This window comes from Notamacropus eugenii, chromosome 2 (assembly GCF_028372415.1).
Source record: "Notamacropus eugenii isolate mMacEug1 chromosome 2, mMacEug1.pri_v2, whole genome shotgun sequence".
Lineage (NCBI taxonomy): Eukaryota > Metazoa > Chordata > Mammalia > Diprotodontia > Macropodidae > Notamacropus > Notamacropus eugenii.
The window spans coordinates 173,528,686-173,547,373 of NC_092873.1; the positions used below are offsets into that span (position 1 = coordinate 173,528,686).

At 36.3% G+C, this 18,688-nt stretch overlaps 1 protein-coding gene across 3 annotated transcripts in view; it reads right to left on the bottom strand.

Annotated features, from left to right (window-relative positions):
• MMS22L (MMS22 like, DNA repair protein) overlaps positions 1–18,688 on the bottom strand; it is a 165,026-nt gene that overhangs the window by 7,993 nt on the left and 138,345 nt on the right. For all 3 annotated transcript variants that reach the window (XM_072642887.1, XM_072642885.1, XM_072642886.1), the window contains 3 exons: positions 15,049–15,218; positions 12,656–12,867; positions 7,668–7,831 (listed from right to left, as the gene is read on the bottom strand). In XM_072642887.1, coding sequence (XP_072498988.1) covers positions 7,668–7,831; positions 12,656–12,867; positions 15,049–15,218 — 546 coding nt within the window. The remainder of the gene's footprint in view (positions 1–7,667; positions 7,832–12,655; positions 12,868–15,048; positions 15,219–18,688) is intronic.

Below are 18,688 nucleotides of genomic sequence, written 5' to 3' on the forward strand. Positions count from 1 at the left end.
TAATGGTAGTACAAAGGCAGAAAAGGTTGTAGAGTGCACTAAGAAATCATAGTTTTTACACTGTTATAATTATGAATTTAACTGTTGGCACTTTAAATGTGAGATCTTTGTCCAATGACAGAGTCAACATAATTGAAGAATTGAATCACATATACATTAATATTCTTATTCTCAATTGAACCAAAAGATAAAAAGGAGTTCATAGCTACAGATGAAAGAATGACTAACAGGTTATTGTTATAGAGGCAAATAAAGGAGTAGAAAGTAATAATTTTATTATGTGTGTAAAGGCAAAAAGAAATTTTATTTTATGGTACACACACACACACACACACACACACACACACACACACACACGAATTGTAGTTTATGTGCTAATACCTAGAAGATGAGATGGTAGGGATACTCTGGAAGAATTCAATAAGCCCCAACTAACGAAATAAAAGATCTATTTTAATACTCAGTGACTTCTAAGGATAGGTTGGCATAATGGAAGACAAGTGAGGTACTGGGAAACATGGTTTAGAATTAAGAAATAAAAGAGGTCAGTTAAAGGTTTATAGACTATGCAGAAATCTTATACTACGTATGTCATAAATGCTTTCTTCAAGAAGAGATTTGGGAGATGTTCACATCTCACAGGGTAAACATTGAATAACATCACAAAAAAGTGGAATCATCTATTTATCTTAACAGGTAGGGAACAACTGAATATAACGTGGAAGTAATTTATGAATGAGTTGTCTATGCATTATTAAAATATGAACTGGTTAGAGCAAATATCAGAATCAACACCAAAGTAGAAGAATAAGGATAAGATGTGGCATGCAATGAAAAGAACTTCAACATGACCAATTCAGACAAGTCACTGACATTAATAAATTGGAGCAGATGCCAATAGGGACCATGACCATTTCCTTAGAAATGGTCTTAACTGACACAAAGCAATTGCTTAGAAATTCTTTCAGGCAGGGACTACTGGGTGTTTGCTTAGCAAAGAAATATGGAAGTTAAAGACAACACCAGCTAAGAATATAAACTCATCTGTAAAACCTTTATGGAGAAGGGTGGGAAATTGTGAACAATGTTGAGCTAGTGAAAAGTGAAGAGAAAAATGAGTTCATAGAAAGCTTAACAGGAGACATAAATAAACTACATCATATGCAAGAATACTCAAGGGCTGAACTTGAAGGAGTTTTAAAAAAAAAAAACAAAACCCAACCAAAAAAGGAAAAAATATATGAAAGATGAAAATGAGTATAAATTATAACAGCAGGTAAGTGGTACAGTGGGCAAGAGCACTGGCCTTGGAATCATGAAGACCTGAACAGCATCGTCATCAAATCTCAGCTCAGATATTTACTAACTCCTGACTTAGACAAGTCACCTAATGTGTTTCAACCTCAGTTTCCTCATCCATAAATAATAGCACCCAGGCTGTTGTGAGGATAAAATGAGATAACTTACATACAGCACTCTCCAAAGCTTAAGGCACTATAAGAAATGCTATCTGTATGATTACATCAGCATCAATGTGGCAGTAGTTATCCTTCAGTAACATCAGAGCCACCAAATCCAGATTATGATATCACGGTGCCTTGTGTAATGCATGAGGAATTTAAAATAGCAATACAGACATCAAAAGCAGGAAGCACAGCTAGACCAGGCCAAGTAGGGACAGAAGTGGTTCATACCTGAGAGATCAAAATTTTGAGGACATTAAGAAGATAATTCTCCAGATGCTGATATAGTGAATAAGGCACTGTACTTAGAAGTCAGGGAAATCTGGTTTCAAATCCAACTTCTGATACCCTGAACATGTCAATCAACCAATGATGCATGAGTTTCCTCATCTATAAAATGAGCAGTTTGGATACGATGGCCTCTCAGGTCCTTTCTAGTTCTAAACCTATGACTCCATGATCCTATATTTGAAAACTACAGACATAATCACTACTGAGAAAAGGGTGCAAAAAAGGTAACAACAGCATACAGAAGACCACCATGTATGCTTATTGTCCAGGGATTATAAAGTAGTTTTTTTGAAGTTTTTAGAAATTGATTTTCTTTTTAAAATTGTCTTTTCATTTTTAAAATTTATTTTGAACTTAAGAATTAAAATAAGCATCTCAATAACATAGTAGAATAAAGATGAATGCACATGAAACTGTAAATCTATTATGTGTTAACTTTCCATTCCTTTGAAATATAATAATTATAGCTTTCTTTTTTTCTCTCCCCACCTCACCCTAGAGATGGCTACCATTGGATACGTGTGTGTGTGTGTGTGTGTGTGTGTGTGTGTGTGTGTGTGTGTGTGTGTGTGTGTAAAATTATATATATATATATATATATATACTCTTTATTGGTTCTTTCTCTGGAGATATACATATATATATGTATATATATACATATATATACATGCTGTGACACTATAAACACTCTTCACTATAAAGGTTCTCTTTAATAAACTCTAGGATCTCCTTATCTCCAGGATCAAACCTAAAGTCATCTGCTTTGTTTTTAAAGCCGTTTGCAATCTGGCCCCTTCCTATGTTTTTAATTTTATTATACTTCATCTTCTATAATCCAACAACATAGCCCTTCTTGGTTTTTCTTCACACATGAGACTCCATCTCCAGAATCCATGACTTTTCACTGGCTGTCTTCCATGCCTGGAATCCTCTCTCTCCTCATCTCTGTACCCTGACTTCCTTCAAGACTCAGTTCAAATCCCACCTTCTGTGCCAGGCCTTTCCTGGTAGCCCTCACCCTCTCCTAGTGCCTTCTCCTGAGATTTGCCTCTATTTAAACTCTTGTTGAGAGGCAGCTGGTGGTTCAGTGGATGGAGCACTGAGCCTACAGTCAGGAAGACATGAGTTTAAATCCAGTCTCAGGTGCTGGCTAGCTATGTGACCTCAGACAAGTTATTTAATTTGTATTTGCCTCAGATTCCAAAACCGTAAAATGGGGATAATAATCACACCTACTGCCCAGGATTGCTATGAGGAACAAATGAGATAACATTTGTAAAAAGTGCACATCACAGTGCCTGGTACATGCTTCTTCCCTTGTTGCCTGCCTCTATCTAATAAGATGTCACCTATATGTGTTAAGATGATACAAAATTTCTTTGCAGACACAAGAAAGAATGTTGTTTGAGAAATACTTGACTGACAGATGATCTTCTGATAATTAAAACCAACTGAGACATAAACTTGGGAAACACCAAAGATATCTGCCCTTTTCATAGAGGATGTTTCATGTGGATTCTCCATCATCATTATCATAAATCTAGAGTTGGAATGAATCTTAGAAGTGATTTAGTCAAAATGGTCCATTTCAATTTTTATATTTTGGTAGAGTGTCCGTATATATTCAAGGGTAAAGAGGCTTCCCAAGGTTGGGATGAGTGGATAAGTGGTATAAAGATATAAAAAAGATCAGTAAAACGTTTTTTAAATGCAAAGAAAAAAGTACAGAAGGGGACACAGAAAAAAATTTCATTATTACTTCTAAACTCTGGGCATATTACATATATATAATTATATGTGTACATAAATGCTATGGTTACGGCATAGCTTACCGAGAGGAGCAAGTCTTATGCCTGGCCAGCAGGCTGCTCGTCCTCCTGTGGAGCTTGCGAGTAAGAGAATGAGGTGGGAGAGCGGGTCAATGAAGCAACTCCGATTTATTCAAGCAAGCACTCTGATTATATAGTCTCTGCCAGCTAGCCCAGTGAACCATGGTAACACACCTAAACAAACCCAAAACTATAGAAATGAACACAAGCTGGAACTATAGTGACAACAACAAACCAGGGGTGGGGCCATCCCTTCCAGCGCCATCTTGTTCACCCTTCCAGCGCCATCTTGTTCACCCTTCCCTGCTCCAGACTCAGTTTACCTGATGTCCGTCAGTGTGGCGTCCCAGATGGTGTGGCAGTCAGCGCCCCTTACACATAAATACATACATGTACACATTTATAACACATCTATATGTACACTTAAAAATTGTTCATATATGAAATTTTTTATATAACGCTTTGTTTTTTTTGCGTAGACTGAAATGTTTTTATTTGTTAATGACTATTAAGTTTGCAATAACTTCTAAAAAATCAAATGGTCCAAATTAAAGAGAGATTCCCTATAGATAGTGAGGTCTTCCAGTACTCCTATTTGCATATGATATTGTGCCGATTGCCCCAAACCCTGAAACCTTGCAGAGTCCCCAAATATGAGCCAAAATCACTTAAGGGACAAAAAGCCAAGTGGATGAAGAATGCCTGCTATTTCAGCAATGATATGCAGTTGAATGGATAGCCCACACAATTAAATGGTTTAGAGATACCTCTGTTTTAAAAGGGGACACTATAGCTGTACAATGAACTGGGTCTGGAACTGAACAGAAAGAACAAAGAATATTGATAGCATTTGTGAAATTACACAGTAATTTCAGTAACAAAAAGCTTACTGAAAAAAAAATCTTAGTAACACCATTAAATTTCTGGTGATGATCTATGCATGCAAATCACAGAACAGCACAGCCTCCAAGGAATGAAAACTGTGTATCATTCAAAGGGCAATGGAATTATTGGCATAACAAATGTTATCAAAGAGAACTAGGAGTAGAAAAGCAGATGAATCAGTCATCTGTAGGAAGGACTATAGGGAGAGATACACTATGGACAGCCCACATGCTATACTGGTACCCACATGTAGCATGGGTAGGACAAAGCTCCTAATGTGGTGGATGAACCCCCTTCCTACAAAGAATTTACAGGAAAATACAGTCTGAGAAGGGTTGGATGAGTTGCAATTATTTGTAAGGATTACCCACATTGATGAGCTCATAAATTCATTCAAGGCATGTGGGGTTGTAATCTGCATTAGTTAAAGAAATAGTCATAGGATTAAAATTATGGATCCTGGAATTCTATACTAAAACTTCCTCAGCCTGCTGAGAGGCAGGATGGTGTAGTGAGTGAACACTGGACTTGGGGGTTAGGAAGACAAGTATGAATCCTACCTCACACACTTCCTAGCTGTGACCCTGAGAAAGTCACTTCAATTCTCTGAGCCTCAGATCCCTCATCTGTAAAACAGGATTGTTGGGAGAATCTAATAAGACAAAGTATGTGAAAAACTTTACAAACCTCAAAGAGCAACATAAATGTAGATATATAGAAAACTTCCTATTGTATTAAAAGTTAAATAAAACATATACTCCTACTCCTATTCCTGCTTTCAGCCTAGATACAGACAAACATTGAAAACTGCTGTTTACCAAGTACTGTCTGAAACAATAGCCTCGCATTTCTAAGTGCTTCTGATTTGCCTTCTTTTAAAATATTTAAAGCTCATTCAGAAGTAAGGTTGTATTTTATTTTGTAAATATACGGGATATGATAAAGAAGCCTGAATGGAAGGATCCATTTCATCAGCACAACCTAGTGATGCTTCTGTGATATCTAAAATGGGATGTTTTATGGAAAAAATGTCTAGTTTCTTAAAGGGCATATAAAGATTTATGAGGCAAGAACAGCATAAGGAAGAAAGCTTGTTAGATTGCCATCTACAAAACCATGGGATAACTAACGTCACAATATATATTTACACAAAGCTGCCAAAACACAATCCAGACAAATAATATTTATGCTTGGGGAAAAATAATTATCCTTAACAAGACTTTAACAAGACTTCTAAAAATCCACATGTAGGATATTGAAATTTTCATTTAATTAATTTAAAATCAGTCTTTTCCTTCCCATATATTCTTGGGGAGAATCCAGCATTTTCTATGATCTTCCAAATGGCCCATTTCACATTAAGGCCTCAAGGAGCAACAATTTCCTCTCTAGGCAAGGACACAAGTCAGTGCTTAATGCTGCCCCTTTGCTGGCAAAAGAAAAAAAAAGGCCTCTAGAGAATCCTATACACCATCAATGTAGATGATATGATTCATTTACTCACAAGAAATGAACAGCAAAATTCAGTCGCTAAACCCTGATCCCATTCATGACAGCACACTTCACACTCTTTGAAACAATATGCTGATCATAATCTTGTACTTTCACTATCTTAAAATCTAGAACTGTACACTGGAAACTACTTTAACTAAAATTCAAAGGACAGATGGGTTCTCCATGAAGGCAAAAATTCTGGGAGAGGAAACTGGTCTACATGTTTTATGGTTTACTCATTCCAGTCACTCATGAGAAAACTGTAGTTAGGAAAGAAGGAAGGAAGGAAAGAAGGAAGGAAGGAAGGAAGGAAGGAAGGAAGGAAGGAAGGAAGGAAGGAAGGAAGGAAGGAAGGAAGGGAGGGAGGGAGGGAGGGAGGAAGAGAGGGAGGGAGGGAGGGATGAAGGAAGGAGGGAAGGAAGGAAGAGAGGGAGGGAGGGAGGGATGAAGGAAGGAGGGAAGGAAGGAAGGGAGGGAGGAAGGAAGGAAGGGAGGAAGGGAGGGAGGAAGAGAGGGAGGGAGGGAGGGATGAAGGAAGGAGGGAAGGAAGGAAGAGAGGGAGGACTTATTAAGCACCTAGTGGGCCATACACTGTGTGAAGCCTTTTACAAAGAACATAAATATTTATTAAGATCCTACTCTGTGCCAGCCACTGTGCTAATAAGCACTTTACAAATATTACCTCATTTGATCATCACAACAACCCTGGGAAGTGAGACCATAAAGAACAAACTATTTGTTTTTGCTTGGTTTCTGATAGTAAATGGAATCTGTGTCTTCAGATAAGACATACTAATACTAGTAAATGGTCCTATGAATCCAAGTTATCAGGTCATACGAGATAAGGTATATAAAATAATTTACAAACCTTGAAGCACCATATAAATACCAGCCATTCTTTATCAATATCATCATTTGTACAGTTGGGAAATAACAGCTTAGGGATACTCTTGAACACGTAAAACCAGTACCATTATTTGCCATTTGTATAACTGGGCAGGTTACTTCCCTTCTCTATATCTCAGTTTCACCTGATGGATCTTGCCTGTAATCCTTGCTACTGTGGGGTGTGGTGGATGTGGGGAGGGGGACAAAGCTGGTAGACTATTTGAGTTTAGGATTTCTGAGCTATAGTGGGGCTAAAGAAGATTAAGAATTCACACTAAATAAGAGACAAATATGGTAGGCCCTGGGGGGGTGAGGGGAAGACCAGGCTGTCTAAGGATGGATGAACCAGCTCAGGTGGAAAATGAAGCAAGTGACAGTTTTCAGACTGATCAGTAGTGTAATTGGACCCATGAATGCCTGTTGCACTTCTAGCCTGAGTAGGATAGGAGACCAAGTCTCAAAAATAAAATGAAGTTGGGGCAGCTAGGTGGTGCAGTGAATAGAGCTCCAGCCCTGGAGTGAAGAGGACCTGAGTTCAAATCTGGCCTCAGACACTTGACACTTACTAGCTGTGTGACCTAGGGCAAGTCACTTAACCCCCAATTGCCTTGCTGCTCCCCCCTCCAAAAATAAACTAAAATGACCTGTATTGTCACTTTTTACTCAAAACATTACAAGTGAAAGAGGAAATGCATGTAAAAGAGACAACGTATGTCTCCTTGCAAGAGGTTTGCAAACCTTTAAAGCATTGCATAAACAATGTCATTATTCTACAATGACAAACATATATATATACTAAATATATTAGTAAACTCACCCTGTGGTTCATTGACCAAGAGCAAACATTTCAACACACTAGGTAAGAGCTGTTCCACATCACCAATGTCCATGTTGGTTTTCTTGACAAGTTCAAGAATGAAAGCCAGAATGGATGCTAAGCGAGGAGGTGGTGAGGATCCTTTAAACTGAATGTAGGATTTCCTAAAAAAAAGAAACATGTCCATGTTTCATTCTGGATAAGGCAGAACAAAACAGCTTCACGATGACGTCAAAATGAATATTGTACAGTTTTTAAGTCTTAAATTTAACTTCTGAAGGTCTATGAATATATTTTACTGCATTTCCTAGTGATGACCATACACATAAGACATGACATCTCCAGATAATAGATTTAGAGCTGGAGTGGATTTTAAGAGATCAATTAGTCTACCCATTCATTTTACAGATGAGGAAAATGAGGCCTAGAAAGGGCAAGTCAAGGTTACACAGCTATTAAGGGGAAGGTCTGAGATGACCAATGCACAACAACTGGTCTATAGAATTCTATTCAGGAAAACAGTATGAGTGGAACAGGATGTAGGCTCAAATGAGATAATACCGAAAGACTCTTAGCAGAGTGCTTTGGACATAGTAGGTACTTAATAATTACTTATTCCTTCCCTTTTCTGCCCTTGTGGTGAGAGATAGAGATGACAAATAGACAATTCAAGAAATGCAATGATATCCACAAAATGGAAAGAGATCTAGAGAGTGGCCTCCAGCATAACTCCCCCAAAGAAGATCTACAAAAAAAATGGACAAGAATTGTAAGGACGATGAGGTTTGGATTAGCTGCAATATACACCAATAAAGGGAATACCCATATTTATGAGATCATAGATCCAGTGACATATTGAAGAACTAAATGTCTCTCTGGTGTTCTGTTAAGCAATTGTACTTAACGGACGTTTATGAGAGCTCCATGAATATACTGACAAAATTACTTTTTTAAAAATTAAGTTTACTGATGCTTTTTGTTTTTCTATCATTACTACAACTGGAAATAGTACCCATGCCCCACATACAAACATAGCCGAAAACTGAATCCTCCCTTATAAAGAAAAAATAAAAAACATTTAGGGGCAAAAATGCAAACTCTTACAATGATCATGTCTGACAACGGATGCCATATTCTGTCCTAGAAACTTCCTGCCTCTCTACAGAAAGGAAAGATATATTTCAGGTTCAGTTCTTCTGAACCATTATGGATTTAGGAACCCATTAGGCTTAATAATAATTGAAAAGTCAAACCTATCTAGCCATGCATTCTATAATATCCCAATTGAGTGATTATGAGCAAATAAAGCCATACACTCTGGCTCAAAGTCTTTATCTGTAGACTGATTATTTTTTCATAGCATAACAAGCCTCATTCTCTTGCTTCTGCTATAAAGAGCATAACATACTCTCCGAAGTAAAAAAGAATCATTTCATTCTCATGATGCTCTTGGAGTGGAAAAGGTAGGGAAGCACAGATTCTCCCATCCTCATATAAACAACGGACTTTCCTCTATGAATTAACATCCTTATCTCACCCTGCACCCTCACCTTCAATGGGCTGGTTTAAAAATTGACCTGAAAAAACTCCTGAATCTGAACTCTCTTTCACAGCAGTACAGATTTTAGCATTAGGTCATAAAAGGAACCAGGCTTCCTGAACAACACGAGTTAGAAACACCACTTGCAGCTAATTTAACTATGAGTCTACAGATACTTGTGAAAGAGTTGCAAGCTGCCATATTTGATGTTCAGAGACACAGTAAGATGTATGCCAAGGGAATTGTCCATTTAGATACAATGACAATATTCAAAGAGGCAGCCCCTAAATTTCCATCTCTACTAATAATGGTAACAATTAGATTCTCATTGTCCAAACATAAGAGAAACTTTTAAGTCTTCTCTACTCATATAGACACTATGCTAATTCAGGACCTCATCACCACTTACGTGGGCTATTGCACCAACCTCTTACAGTATTCCTACCTCAAGTCTCCACACTCCAATACATTCTCTACTCTGTTGCCTAAATAATTTTCCTTAGAAACATGTCTGCCCATGTCATCTCCTCTATTTAATACACTGGTAGCTCTCTATTACCTCTAGGATAAAATATGTACTCTAGTATTTAAATATCAAAAAAATCTGGTTCCTTTCTACCTTTCCATTCTTCTCACACATTACTCTCTCCATGCACTCTATAATCTAGTCGTACTTGCCTATCTCCCAATTAGCACATACAACATTCCATCTCCCATCTCAAAACTTTTGCATTGGCTGTCACCCCACATGCCTGGACTATTACTCTCTCCTTATCTGGGCCTCTTGGAATCCTTGGTTTTCTTTAAGAATTACCTCAAGTACTACCTTCTACAAGGAAGTCTTTCGTGATCCCTCTTGGTTCTGGTATACTCTATCCCCAAATTAGCTCATATTTATTTGTACAGATTATGTGCATACTTACACATGTACAGTTTTTTGATTTGTAAAATGAAAACAATTGGAGTAGGTGGCCTCTAAGATCCCTCAAAATCTATGATGCTTTAAGTGTCAGGTCACTGTGGAGACAAACTGTTCTGTGATACAGAATAGTAATCTCATTTTTACTGAAAGCTAGAGCATGAAAGTCATACCTAGTCTTACATCTTAAAGAAAAAAAATGCTAGAAACGGAGAAAAAGAAAGCTAGGTGTAATAAGACTGAGCTAATGACTTTGGATTCTGACCTATAAACCCAGGGAACTCAAAGATTTTTGAGTCTAGCATAGCATTTTGAAAGTGTTGGCTTAAAAAAGATTAATGTGGCAGTGGTATATAAGAATGAGTAGAGAGGGCAGGGGCTGGGGACAGTGGTCTAAATATGAGGTGACAACAGAAGTGAGAATGGAAAGGCAGAGATGAATTCAAGAAATAAAAGAAGAATCAATAAAACCAATTAGATATGAAAGATAAGAAATGCAGGGGCAAAGATGACTCAAGTTTCTAGCACAGAGGGATAGGAGAAGGAATCCAAGTAAAGGAAGAACAGAAAAAAGAAGCAAAGGTAGAAAGGGAAACCTCTTGAGGGGGAAAAAGGTGGGTGACATGTTGGAGTAGAAATGCTTGGCCTCAGACAAGACTAGTTTCAGGTACTAGCTCGATAAATAGTTCAACGCAAATGTTAAGCTGATGGTTGGAGACAGAGCTGAGATCCAAGAGAGAAGTTAGACCTGTAGATGTAAGACAAAGTCTTTCCAGGTGACAGCGAAAGAAATGAACTCTACATTATCCAAGGGTGATTTGAACTGCAGTATGTCCAAATCTATGGAATGATTAGGGCCTCTGTACTATCAAAATTATAAGTTACTCACTTTACCTGTTTGATCCTGACTGACCTCATTTGTAAGGTGAGGGAATTGGAACAGAGGATCCAAAATATGTATTCTAGTTCTAAAATTTTAGAGTACTGTGATTTTATTGCAGGGTTCAAGAGTATTCTCTACCAAAGGGTTTAATAAACAGTGGAAAGAGAAAAAAAAATATTCCATGAATACTAAACAAAGGAGGTGGAGTGGGAGATTGAATAGATTATTTTATTCCTGATTCTTTCCAAAGCACATGAACTATAGTTTAGCAAGACTTTCAGCCCCAAACAAAGTTGAAAAGAAGTCCAAAGAATTGTGTGTTAATTTATAACTTTGTTCCTGGAAAGAAATGAGTTGCTGACACAGAAAAGACTAACTGAATTGGTCCTCAATATGCTGCCCTTCTCATTATTACCTTTCACCTTTTAGTTTATATTGATGTGATTTTCTCTCTCCCCAGATTTTACAAAACCTACTTATTATGAAAATCTACCTAAAGCACCAAGAACAAAGTCAAAACATTAGCTGAATATAGAATGTAATAGTATTTGTCATAAGGTTATCATAGGATGCAACTTTAGTAGGAGAGTCAGTTTTTGTTTTTGTTTCTTAAAAGTGGACCTTGTTTTGTCTTAAAAGTCAGTATCTAAATCTTAAGGCAGGTAGAGAAAGTGAGGATATCTTTCCATAAGAAATACAAAAATGCCCAGAAAATGACTGGTGAAATGAGATTTGGTTATTTTTCATTAGAAATGCAAGAATTAAAAAATAGTAGAATGAGAAGATTCTCCAAGGTAGAAAGTCTAGAAACAATGAATGCTAATATGTAGTTAATATGAGTGAAGCTATAGGAGAACTGGGAGTTGTAACCGATTTTTTTGCAGTCACTTAAAACTGTCCATAAACATTTAAAACACAGATATTCATACAACTAGTTTGTCTAAATTTTAGTGTAAGTTTCTGTGATTCTTTTTTAACATCAGAATCATGTCCTAATGCAATGTCCCTTGCTTTCAAAATGAAACCTTCCCTAAAACAAAGAAAAACAGGTAAGTAAAAATGGCAGTCAACTGAGTAATCGCATCTGATAGCATATGGAGCACTCCAACGTCATCCTCTCAGTTTCCTACCTTTTCCTGTTCTCCAGAACGGAGAACCGGTAGTACTGTTTTCATTTATATTATTGTAGTCATATTCTCCTGATTCTGTCTGAATCAATTCTTAAAATTCTTCCATGTTTCTCTGAATTCTTTATGTTCATTTTTAAAAACAGTATTAGTATTTCAGTACTTTTACATACCAAGTTTGTTTAGCCAACTCTGCAATTTATAGGCACCCACTTTGTTTCTAGTTTTTTGGTACTTTAAGAAGAGCTTCTCTGAATATTTCACTATTTATTCTGACTTACTGTCTTTAACGTTAACTTTTCTGTCAAAGAGTATGAATGTTAAAACGATAGCAGTAGTAGGGTATGATTAGCAAAATTTTTTTAGCATTAAGACAAACTATAGAATAGAGTATTATTTTAAAGCTATCAACCTTTCTAATCATCTTTTAAAAATAAAACATTAAAGGAAAAATTGGCTTAAAATTATTACTTTTTCTGTATTTACTCTTTTTTACTGTATTTACTTTACTATGTTTACCTTATAACTTGCACAACAATTTTCTGAAGACATGCAGTCTTGGGTGTGGTCGCTGATCGGCTCAATGCCAAGAGAACAGGATGTTGTTCAAGAACTTGAAGAGATGGGGAAGCTGGCAGGAAACGCCCAAGATACTGTTCAACAATGTTCCCTAGCAGTTGGTTCAAATATGCATTCTGCGTTTGGGAATGACAGCAGATAACACACATGCCCTGAAGGAGAAGCAAAAAGAGGGATGAAATGTAAAGAATACGTCAGATGGAAGGACACTGGCATTTGTACTCGCTTCATTTGTTAGAATGTTTCAGTTGTCAAACACATTCCATCATTAACGTATAACACAGAGTATATCATTTACTAAGATCAAGGATTGAGCTCCTACGGTCCTTAGTGATTCCATGTTATGAGGCTGATGCATACTGGGGATTCAAATAATGACCCCTATCCTGTACTTCTGCATTATTTTTTATATGGTATCACATGGCTACACAGATTCTTTACTCTCTCCTCTCTCTCAATATTCAGATTGTATATGTCCCTCAGTCACAGGAGAATAATCTATAACAGACTGCTTCAAAACATACTTTAACTCCACTTTCAGATGGTCATTAAAGAAAAAGAATGTGAGAGAATGAATTCATGGTAGAAAATTTTCATAGTAAGGAATGGTTATTTTTGTTAATGTTAAGGGATGAAATGACACTGCTTCATTTTTGTCTTTGTATTCCCAGTACCTAGCGAGTGTTTGGCACGGAACAGGTACCTAATAAATGCTTCTTGAGTCATATAGTGACCATATCCAACAATATGTTATAATACTCTGTTTCAGTAGGAACATTTAAAAAAATAAACAAGAGAGATATGGTTTACAGGATCAGAGGATTTCCAGTTCTAGCTCACGTGGTTTTGCTCTGTGCAAAAGGAAGCCACTTACCTCCATCTTAAGGTAGGTCCAACCCCACTATCTGAATAACAAGAATGTGGCAAGTCAGGACAAGGTCTGAAATCTTCCACTTCCTTGTCTGCTCAACTTTGGGACTTTGAGGGGGGCACCTGCCAGACTATGGCCTTAGGTCAAAATACCTTTTGGGGTGTTTCTGAGAATTTCTAGAGTAAGGTGAAAACCCTCTAGAGATGAGTCAGTGGAAGCTAGAAATTCTGGGAATCTGTTTGCTTTTCCACAAGGAAGTGTAGACTAAGCTCTAAACAACATGCCATAAAAGTAAAAATATTTTAGCACACGTATAAAACATTTTTTAAAAAGTACCATATATGTGTATGCACACATATATTTAATTAGTATATACTCACATACATAAAAGTTACATATATATGTATAGAGTGTGAGTGTGTATGTGTGTGTGTGTGTGTGTGTGTGTGTGTGTGTGTGTGGTCTCTTTTACCATAGGAAAGATGAAATAATATCATCTGGGAATTTCATTATGTTTTACTGTCAATGAATTATGGTTTTCCTCGAGCAAAGTATCTGTCAGTCACGCTACCATGGCATGAGTACTTTTAAAGTCAATATTACACTCTGAAGGATGACAACAAAAAAGTAAAAACATAAAAGATAACATAATGGAAATAGGACCAGAGACTAAAGGTAGTTATGCATAAAATTAAGCAGAAAAAAGTTATCTGTCCCTGACCACTTCAGCTACAAAAGACCAAATACAGACTGCCACCAACTTAACATTTAGATGGACTTGACTATGTGCCAGACATTGTACTAAGCACTTTACAATTATTATTTCATTTGATCCTAACAACAACCCTGGGAGGTAGGTGCTATTTTCTTTCCTATTTTACAGATGCAGAAACTGAGGCAATCACCTGTTAAGCGATTTGTCCAGGGGTCACTCAGCTAGGAATTATCTTAGGCTGATTTTGAACTCAGGTCTTACTGACTTCAGGCTCTTCTTTTTATCCACTGCACCACCAAGCTACCCCATTTTGATCCCTCTGGTGAATTTTAAGCTTAAAAAAAAAAATACAAAATCTCAACTTCTTCTTCTTTCTTTGGTAGCAATTCTACAGGAGGAGGTGGTATCATGTTGCAACCCTATGTGGCAAGTTTTCCTATAACCTTAAATTTTAGTTAAGCCATTCAAGGTTCTTCTGAGATTTTGAAATTATACCTCCAAAAGAACCTCAATTTTTATGGTCAGTAAAAGAACAACAAAAAAAATTACCTTTCCTCAAACTCAATGTATGCAAGACTCTTAAATAAGTTTTTATCATCTTTCTTTAATATAACATATTAATATGTAATATTATATATAATACATAATATATAAATAATATTAATATAATAATTTTATATAAAATGTTCCAGAATGAAATGCAAAGCTTATTTACTTATGGGCAGCTTAAATGTAAACCCAACTTACCTGAAGATAGAGAGGAAGACTCTTCCGAATAGCCGTCAGCATAGCTGCAGGTAGGTCTTTCTCTTGTTGCAACACAGCATGTGGAAGAAGCAAGCAGTCTATGATACGGAACAGGAGCTTCTGTGCTTTAGAAGTGGCAAGAATAAGTGCCCATGACTTTACTAGGAACCCTACAGAAGAAGCATTGAGAAAAAAAATAGAAAAGGAAATTAGGAAATGTGAACAATACTCTAAACACCTAATTAATCTGCGCAAGGTCTAATTACAGCATGTGTGGAGAAAAAAAAAACAAAACAATGAACAGTGAGTAAGCCTGGTTCCAAGCTCACTTGTGTAACTTCTTAGCTGTATATTCTTGGAGATAACTGCAGGAACTCTAAGCATTTTAAGGGCTCTCACCTTGAAAATGAGGGTTTCATTTCAGCAGAATAGTGTATCATGCACTGTAAGATGTAGTGATGGTGTAACTACTTTTGTTTGTTGTAAGAGAGGATTCAATTTCATGGAGGAAGATGGAGGGAAAGGGGGACATTTCTGTATTTACAGATCTATAATAAAAGTAAGAAGCATCAATAAAACTTATTTAATAATAATAATAAAATCAACTATCTCTATAAAATTAATGAATGAGTAAAATGTGGGAAATTAGCCTAAATGACCTCAGAACTCTTTTTTTTTCAGCTCTAACATTTTGATTTCATCTAATTTTCACATTCACCAGTTACACATAAAATTATCAGTGGAAAGAGCACTAGGTTGGTAGTCAGCAGATCTGGGTTGTAATCCTGCCTTTGTCACTACTATCTCTGTGACCCTGTTCAGGGGTGTTCAGCATCACTTAACCTCTCAAAACCTCTTGGTTCCTTCATCTGTAAAAATGAGAGTGTTAGACTAGCTGGATGAGAAGTTCTCCTCTAGACCTAAATCAGAGATCCCAATGAAATGTCAGGGATCTGTTCTTGGTCTTATGCTTTGTAATATATTACTTTGTAAATATATTACAGTTTCAATGGTGCTAAGAAACTCTGCATTTGTAATCTCTGTATGTGAAAGGAGAAGGGCAATTAACTTAAATTCATTTGTTTCAAAGAAAATAGCACCAAATCAATTTTTCAAAAAAATCTGAGATTTTTTAACAGAAAACCTGGAAATTTCTTTAGAAAACTAATTATCAAGAGTCCAAGCCTTTAAGACGGTTCATCATAATAGGGAGTATATTTCCCATTAAATGTACTAAGAAGGCTGAGTTACAAATTCCTTGAAAAAAGTCTCATCTCATAACATACTGTAAGAAGGGCTAGATCAGAGAGCACAGGTGAAAACCTACTGTACAAGGGCTAATCACTTACTCAACTTAGAAAATAAAAAAGGAAAAAGGAAAGGCTAAGTCGAAAACAGAGGGAAAGATGTAGATGACTTACTCTGTATGTGTGCATGTTTGTTTATATGTATATATGCACATGTAACAAATACAAAGACAGTTATGTTCTGAAACTAAAAAAAAAAAGGCAACAAAATAGGGTTGCAGAAGAAGTTATTGATGTGAAAGAGTCAACCCATAATCACCATTATGAACAACAAACAACATTAATCTTCTGGTGTAAAAGAAAATACAACGATCAATCATAAAGAAACTCAATGTTCACTTAGCAATATTTTAAATAATGCTGCCTCACTCCCCATTTTTTCTACCTATTGGAAAAAAGCATTTATAAGACCTCATATTAATATATTCTTAAAAGGGTATTGCCATAATTTCTGACATTCACAATGACTCATTCTACTCTCATTTGTCACACCTAGATCATCTGGGATGGAGAGGTACCTACTAACATGCATACATATTTCGTCCACACTGGAAATTTCATCAGCTATAAGGTTAAAGTACTTTATTGGAAACCATCTGTTTTACAGGTTCATAGGACACAAAAAAAATACATCAATTTTACTGCCACACTTTTTAACGTTTCACTGAAAGGCAAACATTTCTTTGAAATAGTAGAGAGGTAAAATTTCCAGGAATTCTGAAGTCACTGGAGACTTTTTTAAAAATGGAAATTGGAGATGAGGGTGATTATAAATGTAAACACAAGCAATTGCTGTTCTTGTCTTTTAAGCACTTTATAGATATGGAGTTACTGTGTTAATTTAGGAGCATAAACATACATTGTCTTTAACTTGTTTAGTCATATAATCATGGTGCTGGGCATATTTAACGTTTATTCATTTATTAAGTCTCCAGTATGTGTAAGGCACCTGGAATACAAAAACAAAAACACAATCCTTGTCTTCAAAGGTCTTAAATTCTACTAGGGGTTATTAAATCAGATTAGGTAACATAACATAATTGAAAGAGGAAGAAGGTATAACTGAAAGGATAACGAAAGGTTTCATGGAGGAGGTAGCTCCTGAACTGAATTTTAAAGAAAGCTAAAAATTCCAAGAAGTAAAACTCAGAAGAACTTTGCTTCCAGACATGAGGGACTAACCTGTGTCAATGCATGGAAGTGAGTCCAATAGCTAGCAGTCCAGTTTTAGACTCAAAACAACTCTAGTTATGAAACCAGAGTTTTACAATTTGGGTTGTGTGAGGGAGAGTTAAAAAAAAAGAAGTATGAAGAGTTAGTGGAGAGTCAGATTGTTGAGAGTTTTTAAATTGTAGGCTGAGGAGTTTGTATTTTGAAAACAAAGTACTATTTAATTAAAAAGGTCATATGGTATCCTATGGTACATGCTGGTAAATGTTTAACAACTGGCTCTCCAGGAAAAAAAAAGTACACAAAGCACACTTTTTAAGTTAAATCTGTATTACTAACCAGTTCTCCATCACTTTTCTTAAGACTAGACCCTAAACAAAATAACAAATCAAACTCTAATTAATAGAGTCTGAAGTTACAAATTATGAATTATGCCACTGAAGAGAGTAGCCACCTATATAAGATTATAAATCCACTGAGAAACTGGATGTAGCTAAATAATAATAACATGATAATTACAATGAACAAGGATGTTTTCTTCTAGATCCTTGGTACCTCTCCAGAGATTACTAGGAGGAAATTATTTCCAGTTTCAAAACCTTTAAACTTGTCTTGAGGCCTCTTTAGCCTGGACCTTTTGAGTAAGTGGGGGTAATAAACTTGTTTTCTAACTGTTTAATGTAATAAATATGAATGGGATTGCTGGACTAGTGTCCACCACTGCCAAGCTTTTGAAAACTAGTCAGATTAGAACACTGATCAATGTACTGATCCTGACTTCTTAGGAAAACAAGTAAATGTACCTTCTTCTTTGTGATACATGTATTAGTAGTAATAATTAATAATAACAGCAGCTAGGATTTAAATAGTGCCCATTATGTGCAGCCAGGTGGCTCAGTGGATAGAGCACTGGATGTGAGTCTGTAATACATGAGTTCAGATCTGGTGTCAAACACTCACTTGACTGTGTAACATTGGGCAGACTGTGTAATCTCTATTTCCCTTAACCCACTAGAGAAGGAAATGGCAAACCATTCCAGTATCTTTGCCAAGAAAACCCCATTTGGGGGTCACAGAAAGTTGAAACTGAGTAGCAACAACCACCATTGTGTTCCAGGTAATATTTTACAAATATTTGATCCTTACAACAACCCTGGTAGGTA